General features: G+C 35.9%; 1 protein-coding gene and 1 gene segment (V, D, J or C); both read right to left on the reverse strand.

Moving 5' to 3' along the window:
- Positions 1-20,785, reverse strand: part of LOC142371933 (immunoglobulin mu heavy chain-like) — a 52,582-nt gene that overhangs the window by 23,975 nt on the left and 7,822 nt on the right. The window lies entirely within an intron of this gene.
- On the reverse strand, positions 10,285-14,712 carry LOC142371910 (immunoglobulin heavy constant gamma 2-like). The segment is given in 7 exon segments: positions 10,285-10,420; positions 11,007-11,152; positions 11,607-11,933; positions 12,121-12,414; positions 12,573-12,596; positions 12,717-13,007; positions 14,633-14,712. Coding segments are annotated over 7 exon segments (1,158 nt in total).

Raw genomic sequence — 20,785 nt, forward strand, 5'->3', positions numbered from 1 at the left:
TAGTACAACAACAAAATCATGCCGCTGTTTATTTTAGGTAATACCTTTGTTAAACTTAATTCATGTTTAACTTTCTAAATGAATATGCACAATTAACTCTAAATAATTACCAAAGGAACCGTATCCCTTCCTTCCCCAGTAACCTTTAAATATCTTTGCTTTTCTTTTTCATTTTTCTAGGTCATCACCATGCACAGCATTTATTTCCTAGCAGAAGGAAGTTTTTGTCAGTGGATGCATTGCTGTGGTTGCCATTGTTTACACTGAGGCTCAGCCCCTTACAAAAACCTCACCTTATAAACTGCTTATCATTACACTTGACTTGCATGCTGTTGCTGTATAAATAAATGAAAACTAAATGAATAAATACCTCCCAATATTGTGTTAAATGCAACTTTCTTGAATTCATGAATGATCGTGTCTTTTTCTTAATGTGTGTTCAGTACAGGTTTTTGTATTACCATTTTACACTGTGGTGGTTACTCCATACACAGTGATACATACTTGTACGATAACCCCGGCCTACTGCGATGGACTATTGGTCTTGTTTGGATTGAACAGATGTATATTTATATTTCTGTTTCTGTTCCTTTTCAGGGTACAGATATGAAATCATGCTGCTGTTTATTCCAAACATTATCTTTCGAAACCTATTCTTTTGTTTAACTTTGGTTAATGTTTCAACTTGCACAATTATTACATCTTTCAGTATTTGCCAAGGAAACTGCATCACTTCCTCCTGTCTTACTTGATGGTTTAGTTTTCTTATCACCATCATAGTTTCTCTTTCTTCACGGAAGAAGGTTTTTGTCATAAGATGTATCACTGTGGCCGTAACCGCTATGTATACACTGTGGCACAGCCCCTGACAATAACTTCACCTTAGAAGCTGTTAATCGTGACATATGACTCACTTGCTGTTGACATAATATTAATAACAATAATGATTATGGTAATAATACATTAAATGAACCCCAATGTTCTGTTGACTGCAACGTTTCCTGATGTCAGTTTCTTCAATGATCTTTTTTTCTTGATGTACAGTGAATTTGGGTTTCCCTTTAGAATCATGATGCTGTTTATTGTGAATATTTCCTTTGGAAACCTGTTTTTGTTGAACTTTGGTTCATTTTTCTGTCTAAATATGTACACTTAAATACTATTTGAAAACTTGCTGAAGGTACTGCATCTCTTGCTTCATCAGTTACCTTTAGATATTTTTGCTTTTCTGTCTCACTGACTGATTTAATTTCCGTGTGTCATCATCACAGAGCATTTCTTTCTTCATGGAAGGCTTTTGTCACAGGACATATCACTGTGGCCGTAGTTGGTATACACTGTGGCTCAGCCCCTTACAATAACTTCACCTTGTAAAGTGTTTCTTATTCCACATGACACGCTTGCTGTTGCCATAAATATATATATCAAAAAAAGTTTAAATGCACTCCAATTTTCTGTTAAATGTAGCGTTTCTTGATGTAAATTTATTAAATTATCTTTTTTTTCTTAATGCATTGAGAATTCGGGTTTCCCTTTAGTTCAGGACAGGTTTTGGTATTGCTGATATACAGTGTGGTTGTTACTCCATACACAGTTATACATTGTTGTGATGGATCATCAGTATTTGTACAGTTTATATTTTGGGCAAACATACATTTATTTATATTAGTATTTCGGTACATTTTTGGAGTACAACTAGGGAATCCTGCTCCTGTTCATTTAGAATTTTTCCCTTTTTTATGCTGCAAACAAGTGGAACAAACTGCCAGTGGAGATTAAACTTTCACCAAATGTTTTAAATCCAGGTTAAAAACCTTTCTTTTCTCATGTGTCTATGCATGAAAACTGCATGGTATCTTTTAACTTTTCTGGACTGTTGCTTGTTTTTAAATTCATTTAAATTGTTTTATTTGTTTCTCTTTATATTCCTTTATGTATTTTAATGCTTCTTACACTCCCTGCTGCAATGCTTTTATTTTATGTAAAGCACTTTGAATTGTTTGTACATGAAATGTGCTATACAAATAAATTTGACTTTGACTTTTGAAACCTATGCTTTTGACCAACTTTGGTTGATTTTTCTTATTTAAATTTGTGTTATTGTTAACTCTTTAAATACTTGCTAAAGGTACTCTAGCACTTGCTTTGTCAGTAACCTTTAGATATATTTGCTTTTCTCTCTCACTTACTGATTTATTTTAGTGTGTCATCATCATAGACTGTTTTTCTTTCTTTGTAGGTTTTTGTCATCGGATGTATCACTGTGGCCGCTACCGTAGTATACACTGTGGCTCAGCCCCTTACAATAACTTCACTTTGTTATGTGTTTCTCATTACACTTGACCCGCTTGCTGTTGCAAAAAATTAAACACTGCAATATTCTGTTAAATGTAACTTTTCTTGATGTGAATTCAGTGAATGAACTTCTCTTTTTCTTTACAGTTATTAATTCTTCAAATAATTGCTGTGGTAATTGTATCAGATGCCTCATCAGTAATCTTTAGACATCTTTACACTTCTGTCTCACTTTCTGACTTAACTTTTTGTATCATCATAATACACAGTTTATCTTTCTTTTTGGACAGAGGTTTTTGTCATAGGATATTTCACTGTGGCCGTAGTATCCACTGCTATAGTAGTACACTGTGGCACAGCCCCTGACAATAACTTCACCTTAGAAGCTGTTAATCGTGACATATGACTTGCTTGCTGTTTCTCATAATATTGATAACAATAACAACAATAATGATTATGATAATAATACATTAGATAGACCCCAATGTTCTGTTGACTGCTGCATTTCCTGATGTCAGTTTCTTCAATGATCTTTTTTTCTTGATGTACAGTGAATTTGGGTTTCCCTTTAGTTCAGGACAGGTTTTGGTACTGCTGATATACAGTGTGGTTGCTACTCCATATACAGTTATACATTGTTGTACAAAAAAACTGGCCTGATGTGATGGATCATCTGTATTTGAACAGTGTATATTGGGCAAACATACATTTATTTATATTAGTATTTTGGTACATTTTTAGAGTACAAGTAGGGAATCCTATTGCTGTTCATTTAGAATTTTTCCTTTTGAAACCTATGCTTTTGTCCAACTTTGGTTGATTTTCTTATCTAAATATGTACAATTGTTAATTCTTTAAATACTTGCTAAAGGTACTGTAGCACTTGCTTCGTCAGTAACCTTTTGATATATTTGCTTTTCTCTCTCACTTACTGATTTATTTTAGTGTCTCATCATCATAGACTGTTTTTCTTTCTTTGTAGAAGGTTTTTGTCATAGGATGTATCACTGTGGCTGCTACTGTAGTATACACTGTGGCTCAGCCCCTTACAATAACTTCACTTTGTTAAGTGTTTCTCATTACACTTCACTCGCTTGCTGTTGCAAAAAAAAAAAAAAAATTTTAAAACACTGCAATATCCTGTTAAATGTAACATTTCTTGATGTGAATTCAGTAAATGATCTTCTCTTTTTCTTTACTATTTCCAGGTAGGGGTCCTTAGGCAAGGTCCTTACCCTGACTGCTTATAGTGTAAGTCGCTTCGGATAAAAGCGTCTGCCAAATGCATGAACAAACATAAACATTCTTTACAATTATTCATTTTTCAAATAATTGCTATGGTAACTGCATCAGATGCCTCATCAGTGATCTTTAGACATCTTTCCTCTTCTGTCTCCCTTATTTTTTGTATCATCATAATACACAGTTTATCTTTCTTATTGGACAGAGGTGTTTGTCACAGTATATTTCACTGTGGCCGCTATAGTATTCACTGTGGCACAGCCCCTTACAAAAACCTCACCCCGCACACACTCCTGAAAATAGTCTCACATTTATTAACAAGATAAAATAAAACAAATACATTATCTATTAACATTTTGCAACAAAGCAAATGGGCAAATGATTTCCACCCAATCTAGATGGGAAACAAAGAATACATAAACTTTAACAATGAAAACGGATTGGAACTCAGTGTTACATCCACGTTACATTGTATACTATTATGATCCTTAATTTTGCCCATTTGCTAAACTGTTAGATTATTTGAAAGAATTTATCTTCATAAGTGTGATAAATATTCATAAAATGTGAGCTTTGCTTATACGAGCAAAAAACATTTCCTTCTGATGCTTTGCGGTTTTCCTGGTTATTCGGGTTACACGTTTACAACGTTAAAATTCCACTAAATGTGGACTTTCTTCACAGGGTAGAAAACTGCTGAACAACCCAATCTTGTCTTTTTCTTGAGGTGCAGTGCTAATGTGATTAGATTCAATGCAGGACAGGTTTTTGTATGGCTATATATTACTGTGGTTCCAGCTATACACTACAGCAAACAATCCTACAAAAACCTGCAGTGCAGTGGAAAGTTTGTATTGGCTATTTTATGTACTTGACAGGCACCATCATGGAACCGCAGTATGAATTTCTCTGATCCATTTCTGTTGTTCACCTCTATATTCTTTTTTCTTTATTATTTTAGATGGTACAAAAAATACTTAGATATTTAAGTCTGATAGAAATGTATCATGTTAAATTCAATTGATGTAAAAGGTTTAATCTGAGAAGATTTATCATTAAGAAAAAAAAATGCATGTAATAAATATATGACTATATATATTATTTATATATTATTTAGTCAAATAAAAAACTAAAAAAACAATTGTTTGCTTGGTTTGAAAAGGAAACAGTTCAAGTCTAAATGGATACAAGCAAGATAGTGGCCCCCCCTCTGTGCAAAGACACACCTTTAGAAGTGTTTTTCCCCATGCATAACAAAAGATTTGTGCTTGCTTTGTTTCTCTAATAAAGGAGCTTTGACTTATGTTCTACATATAAATTGATGAGTAAAGCCTGTCATTGCAATAGAAATGTAAATGTGGTGGATTTCTCTCTCCATTTCTCTCCATCCACCACCATTCGCCGTGTTTGCATTTGCTTTTAATGAACCATTTCCACAGTTATATCTTATGGGTATTTTGCACATTCATTTTCTGTGGCAAGAGGCTTTTGTCAAAGGATGTATCACTGTGGTTGTTATAGTTTCACTGTGATGCAACCCAACACAAAAACTCCACCCTGCGATGCTGGCTACTATAATACAACGAATAGGACTTTGCTGTATGTTTAAAAATTGTGATGGGCAGTGCCAATATTAAATATACATGAATATATATATATATATATATATATATATATATATATATACACATTAGTATACAACCAGGAATGGCTAATTGATTTGATTGATTTTGCTACAGGTAGTTGCAGTAGTGAAACCACTCATTCATTAATTTATTTTCATCCAGGGAATTTTTACCAACTGAGACAGTGTTTCCAGGTGTTGTTCAGAGTGTTTAGATACATCTGCATTTACAACAAAAAGATATTTTCCGCCCTTGAAGGTTTTTACTGAACTCCTTGAACTCCACTGCCACTTCTCCCACACTCAGTGAAAAAACACAGCAGTCATTGTTCTCTGCTGTTCTCACACAATTGTAGTATATAACTCTTTTAATTTTCCAAGTTCAGTAAAACAGAATGATTATGTGGAAATATTTGTGCGCCTCTTTGCAACAATAAAAAGTGCTTAAAAAAAGAAAAGAAAAAATTTGACCTCATACTTAAGACCTTGCCTCTTTTGATAGGTTTTTGTAACAGTGTAAATTACTGTGGCCACCCCCCCAGTTATACACAGCAACACATGACAATACAAAAACCACATGCTGAAAGGTAGCAAGTATTCTTCATTCTATTGCATTTTACTGCACACACACACACATATATATATGACGATTTGATCCCCCCTCTAGTATTCAGCTAATAATAACATTTTGAGTTATTGTATTCTTAAGTTATCTTTAAGTTATTTTGTATTTTAATGACTATTTGATATACTTTTTTAATTATATTAACACACATTAACCAACATTAACTTTAGTCAGTCCTAAAATCATGACTGAAAGATCTGACTTATTTTCAATAGGTTTTATGCATTCATTTACATCAAAGTCAGAGGTACAATATTTAATGATGAAGTTACTCAGTCCTTATCAGCATCATGAATAGAACATATCAACAAAATATCCCACAATATTACATTTTTACTCAATTAGATCATATATGATATGATGTAGTATGTGAAGGGGGAGCACAAACAGAGTCAGTGATTTGAGTTACACCACATTTTTTTGTGCTTTCAACTCGAGCAGCTTTGCTTTTTTTTTTTGCAATTGACAGGAACTTTCACAACATGATGTGTAACGTGGTGTCGTAACTCCAGCCACCACTATATTCCACAGTGACACAAGCACTTACTAAAACCTTCCACAGTGAAACCCCAAACAGAATTCCCCAAAAGTTGAAAATAGCTCCCTCCGTTTTTATATTTCTCACGCTTTGATACAAATGGAAAATATGAACACAATGTCTGAATATCAAACAAAACCTCACCACAAAGTGTGTGCTGGATGTTGACACATAGGTCATTACTGCATTAAGTTTATCAAAAGAGGGAGGGAAATAAAGACAAAAGATGTATTTATGTAATGTACAGTGTGACTCAAATACGCGTTTGGCTGTGGGTAGAGTGAAGTGGGGTAAAATGTGCCATTTCGTTTTCAAGATAAAAGAAAAAAGAGGAAGAAATAAAATGAAAGCCTTTTAACAAATTTTAGGATGTGCCTTATTAATCTAAATAGTCAGAATTATTCTACGAGAAGGAGTTCTAAAAATATGGCTTCTTATAAAAAAGAAAATTTTCCTCATTCGTTCATCCATCTTGGTGTAATTTAGCTCATTAGACCATCTAATCAGATGGTAATGTCATCCATCTTGTCGAATCTAAATATTAAAGATAACTGGCTCTTTTAAAAACTAATTTGATAGTCCATTTTTGTTTCACAAATGATATATATTTTTGTTAAAGATAATATGAAACCTAAGAAAAGTATCACAACGTTGTAATCTTCCCTAAAACTAGATGAATAGTGGAGTAGTGTGACTAGATAAATCAAAAACTGCAGCCCAAATGAACATGAATGACATAGCCTACGTTGTACACAAAAATGGTATTTTTTCTTTTCACTTTTACAAACAAACAACAGCCACATCCAGTGTAAATGACATTCCTTGCAGATTTTTTCTTCTTCCTCTTCTTTTTTCTTTTCTTTTTTAGTAATATCCTTTGATTTGGAATATTATTTCAGCACCAATATTCTTCTGGGCTTGGTGGTATTAGACATAGGCAGCCCACCATAATAACTCCTGACTGCTTTGAAATAAAGGCTGAAAATAAATTCTCTTGTATTTGGGCCCAAACATTGCTGTGAGTCAGATCACACGGCCTCACAACACTGTGCTGTGAGGTGCAGGCAGTGACCTATAGATGGCAGCACAAGCAACATGTTTAGCTTGTGCTCATTGTCATTGCTTAAAAAAAAAAAGACAAAAAATCATTGTTTAGCTCTTGGTGCAATCAACTGTTATCAGCAGCCTCATTTATCTGACATTTAGCAGACTAAAAATGCAAATAGTTTTCTATAACTACTTATTGTATTGGATAGAAAGACTCTCTCAGAAAACTCAAAAATAATTTTTGTCCCTATACTGTATGTATCAGCCACTCACAGAGCCTCTTTTCCTTACAAAACTTGCCCACTAGATGGTAGCATTTACTCACATTTCTTTTTAACCTCTATTACATGGCTGATATGACACAGTTTTGTAACACATGTATATATATATACAAATAACCTATGAAGTAGAAAGGCTGATTGCAAATGCTGGCTCCATATACATTCAAATGTAATGCCTGATGTTTCAGCCTTTGAGGCTTCCTCAAGATCAGTACTTGTAAGATAAAGACATGTGTTTGTTATATTGGCTCCAGCAAGTTTTTACAATCTGTTCCTACCAAAATAAAACGAGGATATCCTTCAAAAACACATCAACAAAACCAAAAAAAATATTAATAAGTATTTTCTAATAGATAAACAGACACAAGACCTCAATGTACATCATAAGAAACTTAATCTGAATTCTCTAATAAAGAGGTATATTTAAAAAACAAACATCTCAAATCAAAATTTATCTTCAGACCATGAAGTGAGAGAGATTACAGACAATGAATCCAATATTGTTCCCTCCTGCAGAGTAAAACACTCAGGTTACCTCTTCTTGGAGGGACATCTAGCTTCTCAATTCCAGTGTATCTCAGAAAGCAAGAAGGATTATTAATTCATTACATTTTTTTCATCTAAAGATACTTCTATGTTCAGCTGTTCAAGTCTTCAGAGCTCAACTTGTCTTTCCCAAATAGGATTTACCACAAGGACAAGTGATGATAAAACATATAAACAATCTAACATGTGACTAAAATGACAAATTTACACATATATTATTAAAATGATCTCGCCCATTGACTGCTGGGATAGGCTCCAGCCCCCCCGCGACCAGACCGACGGATTCAGCGGTATAGAAAATGGATGGATGGATGGATGGATTATTAAATTATGAGAAAGGAAACCGGTTATCTGTTAGATCGTTGTACTACAGACTGCAAAGTTGATCTCACAAGTAAACTTGTACTGTAAAGCCACAAATGAATACTTAAACATACATATTTAAACTTCAGATTTGCTATGGTTAAATGTATTTGATGAGTTATTTTAGATGGTGACAGGATTTTTTTTACATGAATACATGTAAGTCAATATATGCTTGATTTCATTCAGGCATGCAAATATGCATCATCCTGACAGATGTGTTTTTTATTTCAAGGAAATGTATTTGCAGATCTGATGGTTTCTACAGTTTCACTGCGGCAGGTGTGGTCTCAGAGCTGCACCCAGAGTGGGAAGCAGCTCTAAAAATGACATGTTTAGAAACAACTAGAAATGGAAAACCTGCGGACCTTAACTGATAAAACAATTTTACTGTTCCTTGACTCCATGTGGTCTTATTTTAGTAAATCAAATCAAATAAAATCAAATAAAATGTATTTATATAGTACATTTCATGTACAAAACAATTCAAAGTGCTTTACATAAAATCAAAGCATTGAAGCAAGGAGTGGAAGAAGCATTAAAAACACATAAAATAATATAAAGAGAAACAATTAATTAAAATAATTTAAATTAATTTAAAAACAAGCAATTGTAGCCAAAACAATTAAAGGAAATTGTCAAAATCACAAATATTTTCATCACTTATATTCATAGGCCCTTTCATTTTAAGTCTGATTTCAACTCAGGATTACGGGGGCACATGGAGCCTATCCCCCTACTGCCATAGGCCAAGAGGCTGGCTACAGCCTTCATCACAGGGCCAGACAGATACAAACGAGACAAACAACCCTGCACTCACTCTCATTCTTATATGGTCAATGTAGAATAATCAATAAACCTAACATGCATGTATTGGGGCTGTGGGAGGAAGTTGGAGAACCCAGAGAGAATGGAAACTCTACATAGAAAGGCCCCAGCCGGAATTTGAACAAGGAAGCTTCTCAACTTCTGTAATCCATCCATTTTATATATACACACATTTGCTATACCAAAGTCTATTACAAGTTCAGACCAAAAGTCGGTTGAAATGTTCAAATCTCAAGGGGAAGTCTTCATACAGGAAACTGCAAACCTGATCTGCTGACAGACAGCGACAGATGTGCCTGCTGTTTCGAGGAAGTTTAGTTCTGACAGTTTCAACTTTCAGTCTCGGTCCCTGAGGTACAGAAATAGAAGGTAATGAAAGAAAGATGCTTCGAAGCACTTTAAAGCACATGAACAAAAAGTATTTTGGGTGAACCGAGTCCATGATCACTCATAGCCCTGCTCTGTTTTATTTTGCATGATAAAATGTATTTTGTGAAATTGTATCATATTTACTTAATAATAACCGCTCTAACAACAAAGTAAAATGAGTGTATTTGAAAAAGAACAATCAACAGAAAATATTTATTCTTAAAAACACAAAATATAATTTTCAACAGTAAAAAAGTAAGAATAAAATATTGAATTTAGAAAAGAAAAAAGCTATCAGCTTTTTTGTATTAAAGTAACACAATTACTATTAGCCATGCTCCATTTAATTTGAATGCCATACTGTCATTGATAAATTGTATCACGTTTATTGTCTTATACTATATCTGGCAAAAGTTTTAAATAAATAATGTTGTCAAAAATGACTAAATGTGAATTGACAGAAAAAGGTTTAATTCAAGACCATAGAAATACTTCACAGTACAGATAAATGACTTCAGAAATGTACTTTCTAAATATACAGTAGATTGTTTATTGTATTTCAACTATTTAGAATATGTTAAAACTACAGAAAAGACACCATGTGTGATCTGCAGCCGCTCATGTCCAATGTGCATCCACCCGATTCTTTATTGCCGCTTCATCTGAAAAACAATTTTGAAAATGTGTTAATTGATGATTAGAAAACAACAGCACAAACAAACAAACAACACTTTTATGAATGTCATTATTCATTCACAAATTGAATATTCTGAGAACTTTAAAAAAAACTGATGCTATAGATGCTCATCCCATCAAATATTTGTATAATTAATTATATAAATTATTTATTTATTTATTTATTTATTTATATAAAAATATTTATATAATTAATTTATATTAACAGGATCCATAATCAGTTTACTGCAATATCTTGGAGTGGTAAGCATTTTCAAACATGCTTCTGCAGATAATATATTGTATTTCCGTTTTTTTATATATATATATATATATATATATATATATATATATATATATATATATATATATATATATATATATATATATATATATATATATATATATATTTCTGCCTTTATCAAATGTCTTTATTGGATTAATCCAGGCATACATTTTAGAGATTTCATGGCACTGTAGTCACAACAATCCAACAAGCATTCAAAAAGAATTACACATCTAACTTTGAATAATCTTCCTTTGCTTGAATGCATAAAAAGCCTGCATGTTTACCTGGACCAAGCTGAATATCATGTTATAGAACAGAGAGAATATGAAGAGCAATATGAAGGTGGAGGCTGTGGACCACAAACTGCTGAAGTCATCCTCTTCATATGTGCAATTCGACTCAAATATACAGTTTGATTCTGAAGGGAAATCTGAGAAGAGGAAGGTACAGCATGGGTGATTAGATTAGTTGTGTGTGTTTCTAAATGCTAATGATTTTTCATTCAGATAATGGAATAAAATGAGTGATTTAACAATGCAGCACACTTGTGTGACTGAAAAGCAACTAGCAACTAGTCATGCAAAGTTAGCATTTGAGCGTAATTTTCATTTTGTTTTGATATATTTTCATTCATGCACACATTTAACACAAGTGTCTCCATGCAACATTTATTTTGAAAAATTCAATACACTTAACAAGGTTTTAGTATGGCAAGGACAGAAGGCAACACAACATGATGACAAATACACAATAACAATCACAATGACTGATGACAACACAAAGTGTACATAATTTCACAACATAACATTTACACACAAACAAAATAACACAGAGGCACAAAGGATCCAGCCAAGTCTGTTATGTTTAACATTCAAGTGCGTTACCAGAGGCCTTTGACACTCCATGAGGTTCCATAGCTTCGTCACTACCAGCAGGCCAGACGTTGCAGTTGAACATTTTTTTTGCATCCCACTCTTTCTTGGTGGTGGTGTAAACACTTGTGACCAAGTAACCATTTTTGGTCTTCTGGCGGGTGAAGGTAGTATCCTCATAGCTTCCGCTGTTTCCATTCTTATCTACTGACCAGGCGATGTAGTAATCCTGCTCCACATAACTGAAGACCAGACACGCCAGCCTGACTTCAGCTGAGTCTCCTTGGTTACTGGCCTCCGCTGTCGGAATGAGAACTGTCACGGTTGGATTTGCCCCCTCTGAAAGAGACACTGAGTTAGCCTCCTTTATAATGAAGTGTTGAGTTTAAATTAGAATTCCCAAGAATTACAGATCACCAAGCTGGGAGTAATTCATTTTTTAATAAAAATGTCCTTTTCATAAGTGAATTGGCTACAAAATAATATTGTCTCATACTATATTGATCATTTCAATTTGGTAACTTACTTCTGTTGACAGTCAGTTCTTGAGTATCCAGGGTCACACCATTTCTGACAGCAGAACAGTGCACGTTCTTGACTGATTTCCAGTCGTTGAGATTACGAGTCAGTATGCTGGTTTTGGATTTTGTACTTGTTTCCAGCGTACCGTTCTCTGTGACACGCTTTCCATCAATCCGCCAGATAACGTTGGTCTCCGATAGGATGGTGTCCGGTCCAGTAATGCTACACTTCAACTCTGCCCGTCGGTTGATGAATATTTCTTTGTTAGTTGGAGGGTTTAAATTCATTGTCAAAGGAACTACATGGAAAAGCCATAAAAAAATAAATGATTAACGGAACTTTATTCTCTGGAGAAAAAAAGAAATTGTTAAAAAAAAACACTTTAATGTATACGTTTCATTTAAACATGCCCCTTCATTTTACTTTTAGTTTCAACTACATGAAAATCAGAATTACCTGTGCCTGGAGTAGAAATTCCTCCTGAAAATGTCAAGGCAGAAGACAGACACATAAATCAATTTGAGAACATTTTCTATTGCCTAAAAGGTGAATGTCAGATAGAAATGAAAGACAGATGTTCTGAAATAAATTATAACATACTTTTTACTTGCACTTGGTTGGTGCCTCCAGGGTGAGTGACAGAACACGTATAAGACAAAGAATTAGATTTTGTTACACTGATCACGCTGACTCCTGTGAATTTATTGTTGCTGTTACTCAGAGCTGAAATGTACTGTTCAGAAGGCACGTTGGTCCCACTGACATCGCTCCACTGGAATGTAGCACTCTTTGGAAAAAAGTCATGTGCCAGACAACCAAGAGTGATTTTATCTCCAGAGCCAGAGTCACATGAAATCAGCGGGAACAGAGTTGGTGATGAAATTGTTGTGTCTGTGGAAGTTTGAAGATTAAAGGCACAGAAAAAGTTCAACATATTCACACTAGATTCTCAAATACACAGTGATGAGATTTAGAATAGGAAAAAAAAAGTAGGGTAGTAAAAAAAACTTTTTACATCTCTACATTTCTTACTCACTGGTTACTTTAAAATGATTTTTGTTTGTACTCAAAATGTATGAGAACTGATAAAAATATGAACTTTTAATATAAAATCAAAGTGCCTAATTTTCATACAAGTACAGTTGAGTAAATCTCTAGTTCTTTTCGTTCGATTGGCAGAAATTTGTCAATGATTTTGATCGTCTGTTCGAGAACTTGTTTCAGCATTTCTTCATTTCTATTTTAATTTTACAAACCAAATAATACATTCATTTGGTGAATAAATAATTAGCATATTAAATCATAATGAACAATGATTAGTTTCAATGGAATGTTAAACATATGAAAATACCTCACAAAATACCTCACAATAACAAACATTTTTTTTAGGTAGACTATGGTACATAGATTAAATTTGTCTATATGTAGCACCACAGTAATGTGATACAAATGTACTTTCTGTTGCACTGCTTTATTAACTTAAGCTGCTCCTTAATATCAATAATCAAATGATAATACAAACTATTACACGTTTTACAAGTATTTCTTTTTAATTATGTATGGAGAATAAAAGTTATTAATACAAAATGTTATAATTTTTTTGATAACACGAAGTAACATGTTCAATGCTTGACTTCTACCAATACAAAGAGTCGTTTTAAAATATTTTAATAGAGCTTTAAATGAAGTGGACAATACTTCAACACTTCCTCCACCACTGCAGAGATTTTCTAAATGCTCAAATAATTAAAATAAAGAATAGTCAAAGCGGTTCCACTTCTCAACCTCAAAATTCAACTTCCAAAAAGCTATTTTCAATCAAATATTTACCTATTGGTTATTTCTAAGAAGAAAGCTGGTTTGCTTAGTACGAGTTAAACATAACATTTCAAATAGCAGTATTTAGTCAGTATCATCTTATGTCTTAAAATATAGGGAATCATTTTGTTTGACAGTACACCTATACTTAGAATAAAGAATAAAACAAACCTAAAAAGCTTGTTGGTAAGAACTATTATTATTAGATAATATACAAAAAAAATAATGAGGTGACCTTCACACCAACTCACTTTAAAAATACTCATCTCTGTTACATTTGTTGAAAAATATAGATGAAAAATGTTGTGTCAAGCTTCAATTAGACAGAACATGTGCTATTCCATTAATAAAATTTATAACCACTATAAATTTTAAACTGAGTTATTTATAATTAATCAATAGAGTAACAACAGGTGAAATAACCAGTCATTTAGAGCACACAAACACGTAGATGCGCATTTCTTGCTCAATGACATTACAATTAAGATCAAATCATCAAAAAATCCTACATCATAGTCATATTATTATTTAAAAGGACATTGGAAATGTTTTTGAAACAGCAGCATCGGCATCTGCAGTTAAGTCTACAAACATTTTAATAAGATATATTTATCAAAACCTTTCTACCATCGAAAAACACAATTAGAAATAAATAAATAAAATTGTCACTGTGAATATTTTGTGTAAATGTGACTTACCTGAAGAAACTGTGACTTCGGTCCCTTGACCCCAGTAGTCAAAGGAATCACAGTGCTGCATCTCCACTCACTGGTTGAACAAAAACCTGGAGTGACAGGAAAACCCTGTGAAAGCTCAGGAAATGCATGATGAATGTAGAAATAGCAGTAAGACACCCTTGTGTCGTGTCTGTCTTACGTTCTCAGTCAGAACACAAAAAGTTGAGATTTGTGGGAACATGTCACATGTACACTTACTATGACTGTAATCAACTAATTCACTTAGAAATAAATATCTATTAGGTTATGGATTGAGAGTATTTTCATTATTAATCCATCAGAAATGTTTTATCATTTATTTCCACTTGTCAATAAAGATATTTTTCAAAATCCAGGTGTGAGGTAAGATTTCTGGCATACAGGAAGAAGAAATAAGTATGTAAGGGGATAAATATATATATTTTTTTTTGGAAATATGTTTAACATATATAACATTCAGTATGCACTATACACTACTTTCTATATGCTGTTCTTCAAAGGAAAAAAAAGTGATATCTTTTTGATGCAACATCAAAACACTACGGTTGCCATAGAGGAGGAACAGCTTCATCGTCTAACCCACGTTTATTCTGTTCGATTATAACCGTGATGATAACTGAAATCTCTCATCTTTTACTGACAAAGTTTCATAGTCACACAACAATTTGATAACAGCTTGATAAAAAAAAAAATATTTGCCAAAAAAATGTACAGTTTATTCAGCTGTCTTTATGTAAATCCTTCACATGTGGAAGCGAACATGTAATCTCTCTGATGATAAAATATTTTCATTGAGGGAATTTGTCAGTCTGACAGTTTCTACAAACTTTCACAGCTGCAGGTGTCGTCCCAGATGTACAGAGCGGGGAAGGGGCTTTCTAAAAACAACATGCTTGGAGACACCAGGAAACTGATGTGCTATGTTGAAGTCTGTGTTACATTAGATGTTCTTAGATATCCCTGTGTTGTGTTGTGAAAAAAGAAAATTTTTTATTTTTTTTTTGTTCACTTGTACTCTGTTTTGCAGGGGAGCTGAAGACACCTCTGACTGAACAGTATGTTATGTAGAGGGTCGGCAGTATTGTCATAGTGTTTAACAACTTGTACTTAATTTTTAGATTCACAATCAGCTCCGGTACCTCCAAAGCAGTCACCAGAACAAAGCCAAATTTCTTTATCAGAAACTCTTTTTTATCTCTTAGAATCACTGGCTCTGGTGCTGCTGCCCTAACAGATAGTTGCAAAGCAGATTGCACTCTTCACTGCCAACTTATAGAAGATATGCAACATCTTGGTGCAGGTATTGAAGAACCAACACTCGAACTACCATGGCAGTCATTTTGACTGCTTTCAAAATTTGCAACGTCATAACTTGGTTTAAAAAAAAAAAAAATATGTACAGGACCCTGACTTTTCCTAAATATGTGTATATTTTATTCTAACATTGTTTTATCATTTAAATTTCAAAACAGAAAAGAGATCTGAGTATTACTACCTCGAATGACCATAGCAGTCAAATTGACTGCATGCTTTTCACACGGGGTGTCATATTTTACTATTTGCTACATTTTCCCGCTCTTTCCCCTGCTCTATTGTCTGTTTGTTTTTTATGCTCCATGAAGCTAAAACCTAGTTATAGCTTCACTCTAAACCCTAGAGAGACAAAAAATGACGAAGTAGAAAGAAAATTTCAGTGATGGAGAATCTTCCCAACAAAAGCAAGGTGCAGCTTCATCCAGTATACAGCTGGCAAACCTGATAAATTTGGTATCAAGTTCTGGTTTGCAGCTGATGTTGATACCAAATATATGCTGAATGCTGCGCCATATCTGGACAAAGATGAGACACGGAGGCCAGGACAGCGACTGGGAGACAGCGTGGTGTTGAAATTGGCTTAGTCGTTCCTGGGGAAGGGGAGAAACATCTTCTGATAACTTCTTTACTTCCCTTGAACTTGCCAAGGCACTAAAGGCCCAGAAAACCAGCCTGGTTGGTACAGTAAATCAGATCAGACGAGACCTTCCTCCATCTGTAAAGGAGCAAAGGGCCCTGCATACCACAGAGGTGCTGAAATGTGACAGTACAAGCCTAACAGTCTATCAATACAAACCAAGGAAAAATGTCTCCATTCTGAGCACTGTCCACCCAGCTGTCAACATCACAAGTGGCCACAAGGCTAAAAAGGAGACTGTGACACACTGCAACAGAACCAAGGTTGGAGTAGATGTGCTTGATCAAATGGCGAGGAAATACTCAGTGAAAGCACCTACACGAAGATGGCCAGTGGCGGTGTACTTATTATAATATTCTTGACCTGGCTGCCATAAATGCTTCGATCGTGTTCAAGAAATGCACCAATGAGATGATGTCACGGAGGAACTTCATAATGCGACTCACAAATGAACTTCGGTCCGGACACATGACAGCAAAAGCGAGACAAATGATGGTGCGAGAGCCCTGGTTGGAACATCAGAAGATGGAGAGGAGAAGGCAGTCCAAGTGCGAAGAAAGTGCAATAAAAATAAAGCAAAGGATACTTGTGTCAAATGTCACAAGGTAGTGTGTGGGAGCTGCACATGGAAGGTACAGGTTACCTGTGTTGACTGTGGGTGATTGTGAGCCATAAGCAAAACAAGCATCATAACAGAGTGTCTTCAGCTGGCTGGCAGCCATCACAGCATTTAGGAATGTTCATAATAGTTAATCATTTTAATTGTTAAGGTCTAATGATGACACCAACCTATTTTGAAAGCAGGACATTTGTTTTTCACAGAGAAAATGGTTGCAGGTTTGCATGTGTAATTGCAGAGAAGTTATCTTGTGTCAATTAAATAAATAAAACACTCAATAATTATAGTTTTAATTTAGTGTCCTGATTTTACCTATTCCACCAATTTATTCTTAGATCTAATGATAATCCAAATTATATACAAATGACATTTATAGTTGTTGCAGAATTATGGTAGACCGAGTGTTAACAAGAGTTTGGCAAGTAAAAGAAAAGGCTTTATGACTATTTAGTAATTCATTTTTTTTTTATCATATTTTTATTTATAAGTGACATGATGTGCATGTTTTATCACACTATCTTTGAGAGTGCACTGTTCCATGCTGTTGTCTGCTGGGGGAGTTGCACTACAGACAAAAACTGTAGGTGCATGGACAAACTGGTGAAAAAGGCCAGTTCTGTAGTAGGCAGAAGGCTGGACATCCTCTCAACAGCATCCTGGCAGGACAGACTCATCTCACTGCGCTGCAGGACTGAAAGGTTCAGGAGGTCCTTTGTCCCCATAGCCATAAGATGTTTTTCTCTAATTAATTAATTCTGTCATGACTTAGCTAGAGATTTAGCCCACTCGCAGAACACACTCAGGAGATGTAAGCAGTGTTTGAAAGGTTTATTTTACGAACTGGGGAGGACACGTGGAACTGGAACCGGGAACTCTGGGGAAGGGTATCCACTGGATCAAAGATAAGAGGAATGTCAGGAGGTGAAAGAACTTTGGATGAATGATAGGAAGAAAACGGCTTACAGGTTGGCAGTTGTCTTCCGCCAGGGAGAAATGAGCGAGGCCTGGGAGCTGGGTCTTTATGGGTTCGAGAAAACTGGCTTAACTGTTCGGCAGGTGGTGTCGTGGTGAAAATCCTGTGCGCGTGGAGGGTGAGCAGGGTTCGGTCTGAGAGAGCTGCCTGAGTTGCTGCCAGCGTGGAGCCTCTGGAAATGGGTCAGTACTTAGTCTTTCTTGGAGAATCTGTGGCTTTGGTTTCTGGAAACTAAGTTCCACTTGGCGAGAAGGTAGTGATGTTACCTCCAACACCGAAGCTCCGAAGCACGCTTCAAACTCGACAGGGTAGTTATAGTGAAGCAGTGGGCCGGAGCTTGCTTCATGTGACGTCACTGATGACGTTTGAACCACTTCACTGCTTCATTCAAACCGAGTCAGCTGACTGCTTCGAGTTGATGTGCGGAGCTTTGAACATTTGCCGCGATTCAGTGTATTCAAGATGGCTGAAGCCCCGGTTCATCTCCCCGTTCGAACGTATTATACGTTACGAACAGCTCTCGTTTTTTGATATTCGGAGTTTTGGATTTTTCTCTCATGGAGAATAATCGAGGAAGCGTTCTAAAGTGTGGGAATATTTCGACCCAAACAGTTCCTTCAGTACACCAGCCTCCTCTGTTCCCTGTGACAGAGTATTTTCCAAAGCTGGAGAAATTGACTAAAAAAAAAAAAAAGAAACCGTCTGAGCCCTTCTACTGTGCAAAAACTACTTTTCTTGAATTAAAACACCTGAAGTAACACAAGCACCCTCTTTATTACACCAAGCACACTCCCAAAGAAAATATGAATGACAAACCAAAAATTTCACATTGTTTTTAAATTATTATTCCATCCATCCATCCATCATCTTCCACTTCTCCGGGGGTCGGGTCGCGGGGGCAGCAGCCTGAGCAGAGAAACCCAGACGTCCCTGTCCCCGGCCACTTCCTCCAGCTCTTCTGGGGGGGACCCCGAGGCGTTCCCCTGCCAGAGATCCAACGTGTCCGGGGTCTTCCCCGGGGTCTCCTCCCAGTGGAACGTGTCTCACCAGGCGTCCAGGAGGCATCCTAACCAGATGCCCGAGCCACCTGATCTGACTCCTCTTGATGCGGAGGAGCAGCGGTTCTACTCCGAACACCTCCCGGATGACCGAGCTTCTCACCCTATCCACCTACTGTCCTGGCGGTGAATCGCCATGCAGCACACGCAACCGCCGACAAAGCAAAATGAAGTATAAACGTCTCGAGCCATTAACATACGCGCAAGACGCAAGCGCAAGGGCAGTTAAAAGAGGTATAACTCAACCTTAAGGGAGAGCCCAGACACCCTACGGAGGAAACTCATTTCGGCCGCTTGTATTGGCGATCTCGTTCTTTCGGTCACTACCCACAGCTCGTGACCATAGGGTAGGAACGTAGATTGACCGGTAAATGGAGAGCTTCTCCTTCTGGCTCAGCTGATGGCGCACCGATCCGCCTGTCAACCTCCTGCTCCATTCGTCCCTCACTCTGAACAAGACCCCGAGATACTTAAACTCCTCCACTTGGGGAATGGTCTCATTCCCGACCCGGAGAGGGCAAATTATTATTTCATGGGTAAATTAATCAATCTTTAATGAGGTACTACAAACCCATATGTACAATACACATACATACGTGTTATTATAGTGTTATTATAAGCATCACATTCGCAGGGCTTCTTATGGTGCAACAATCGCTACGCCAGTAGATGTCACCCAAGGGAATTGAATGAAGCTTCGAGTAGTGAACCACTTTATGGCACAATGGTTTAAAATGATTCAATGCTTCAAAAAGCCTCGTTTTGCCATCACTACGAGAAGGTAGTCCTGAAACGAGACAACAAAGCATGAACAAGGTTTCTCTTTAGAAATAAGCTTAGGCCAGGAGGTAACACTCATACCATACAGGTGTACATTCTGACAGCGAAGTGCTGGCAGCAGACTCTCTTTATGCTCCCCCTTAACGAGCTCCTAATGCCGAACACCTGCTAGTGGCGCCACCAGGAGAACAGACACCACCTATTGAGAGAACAGAGAAGCAGCAGGCAAAACACAAACTCCCAGAACCCCGACAAATTCATTAATTTATGTATTAATTTATTATTCTTATTGTTGTTGTTATTGTTATTGTTCTAATATACAATAACTGTATATTTAATATTTATATATACTATTTAAAATATATATATTTTGAGCTACTTGACTAATTTTGAATAAAGTATTTTTCTATTTCTAATTCTAATTGGGCTGCTTAGTGGTGTGGTTAGCACTGTGGCCACATAGCAAGAGGGCTCCTGCATTGAATGCCGACTGGAGCCTTTCTGTGTGGAGTTTGCATGTTCTCCCTGTGTTTTTGTGGGTTCTCTCTGGGTACTCCGGTTTCCTCAAACCGTCCAAAAATTTCCGGTTAATTGGTGACTCTAAATTGACTCTAGGAGTGAGTGTGTATGATTGTTTGTCTTGTTTGTCTCTGTGTTGCCCTGTGATAGGCTCCAGCCCATCTACAACCCTGAATTGGATTAAGCAGGTACAGAAAATGGATGCATGGATATTTAGTTATTCAAACAAATAAAA

Source organism: Odontesthes bonariensis, chromosome 21 (genome assembly GCF_027942865.1).
Source record: "Odontesthes bonariensis isolate fOdoBon6 chromosome 21, fOdoBon6.hap1, whole genome shotgun sequence".
NCBI classification, from domain to species: Eukaryota; Metazoa; Chordata; class Actinopteri; order Atheriniformes; family Atherinopsidae; genus Odontesthes; species Odontesthes bonariensis.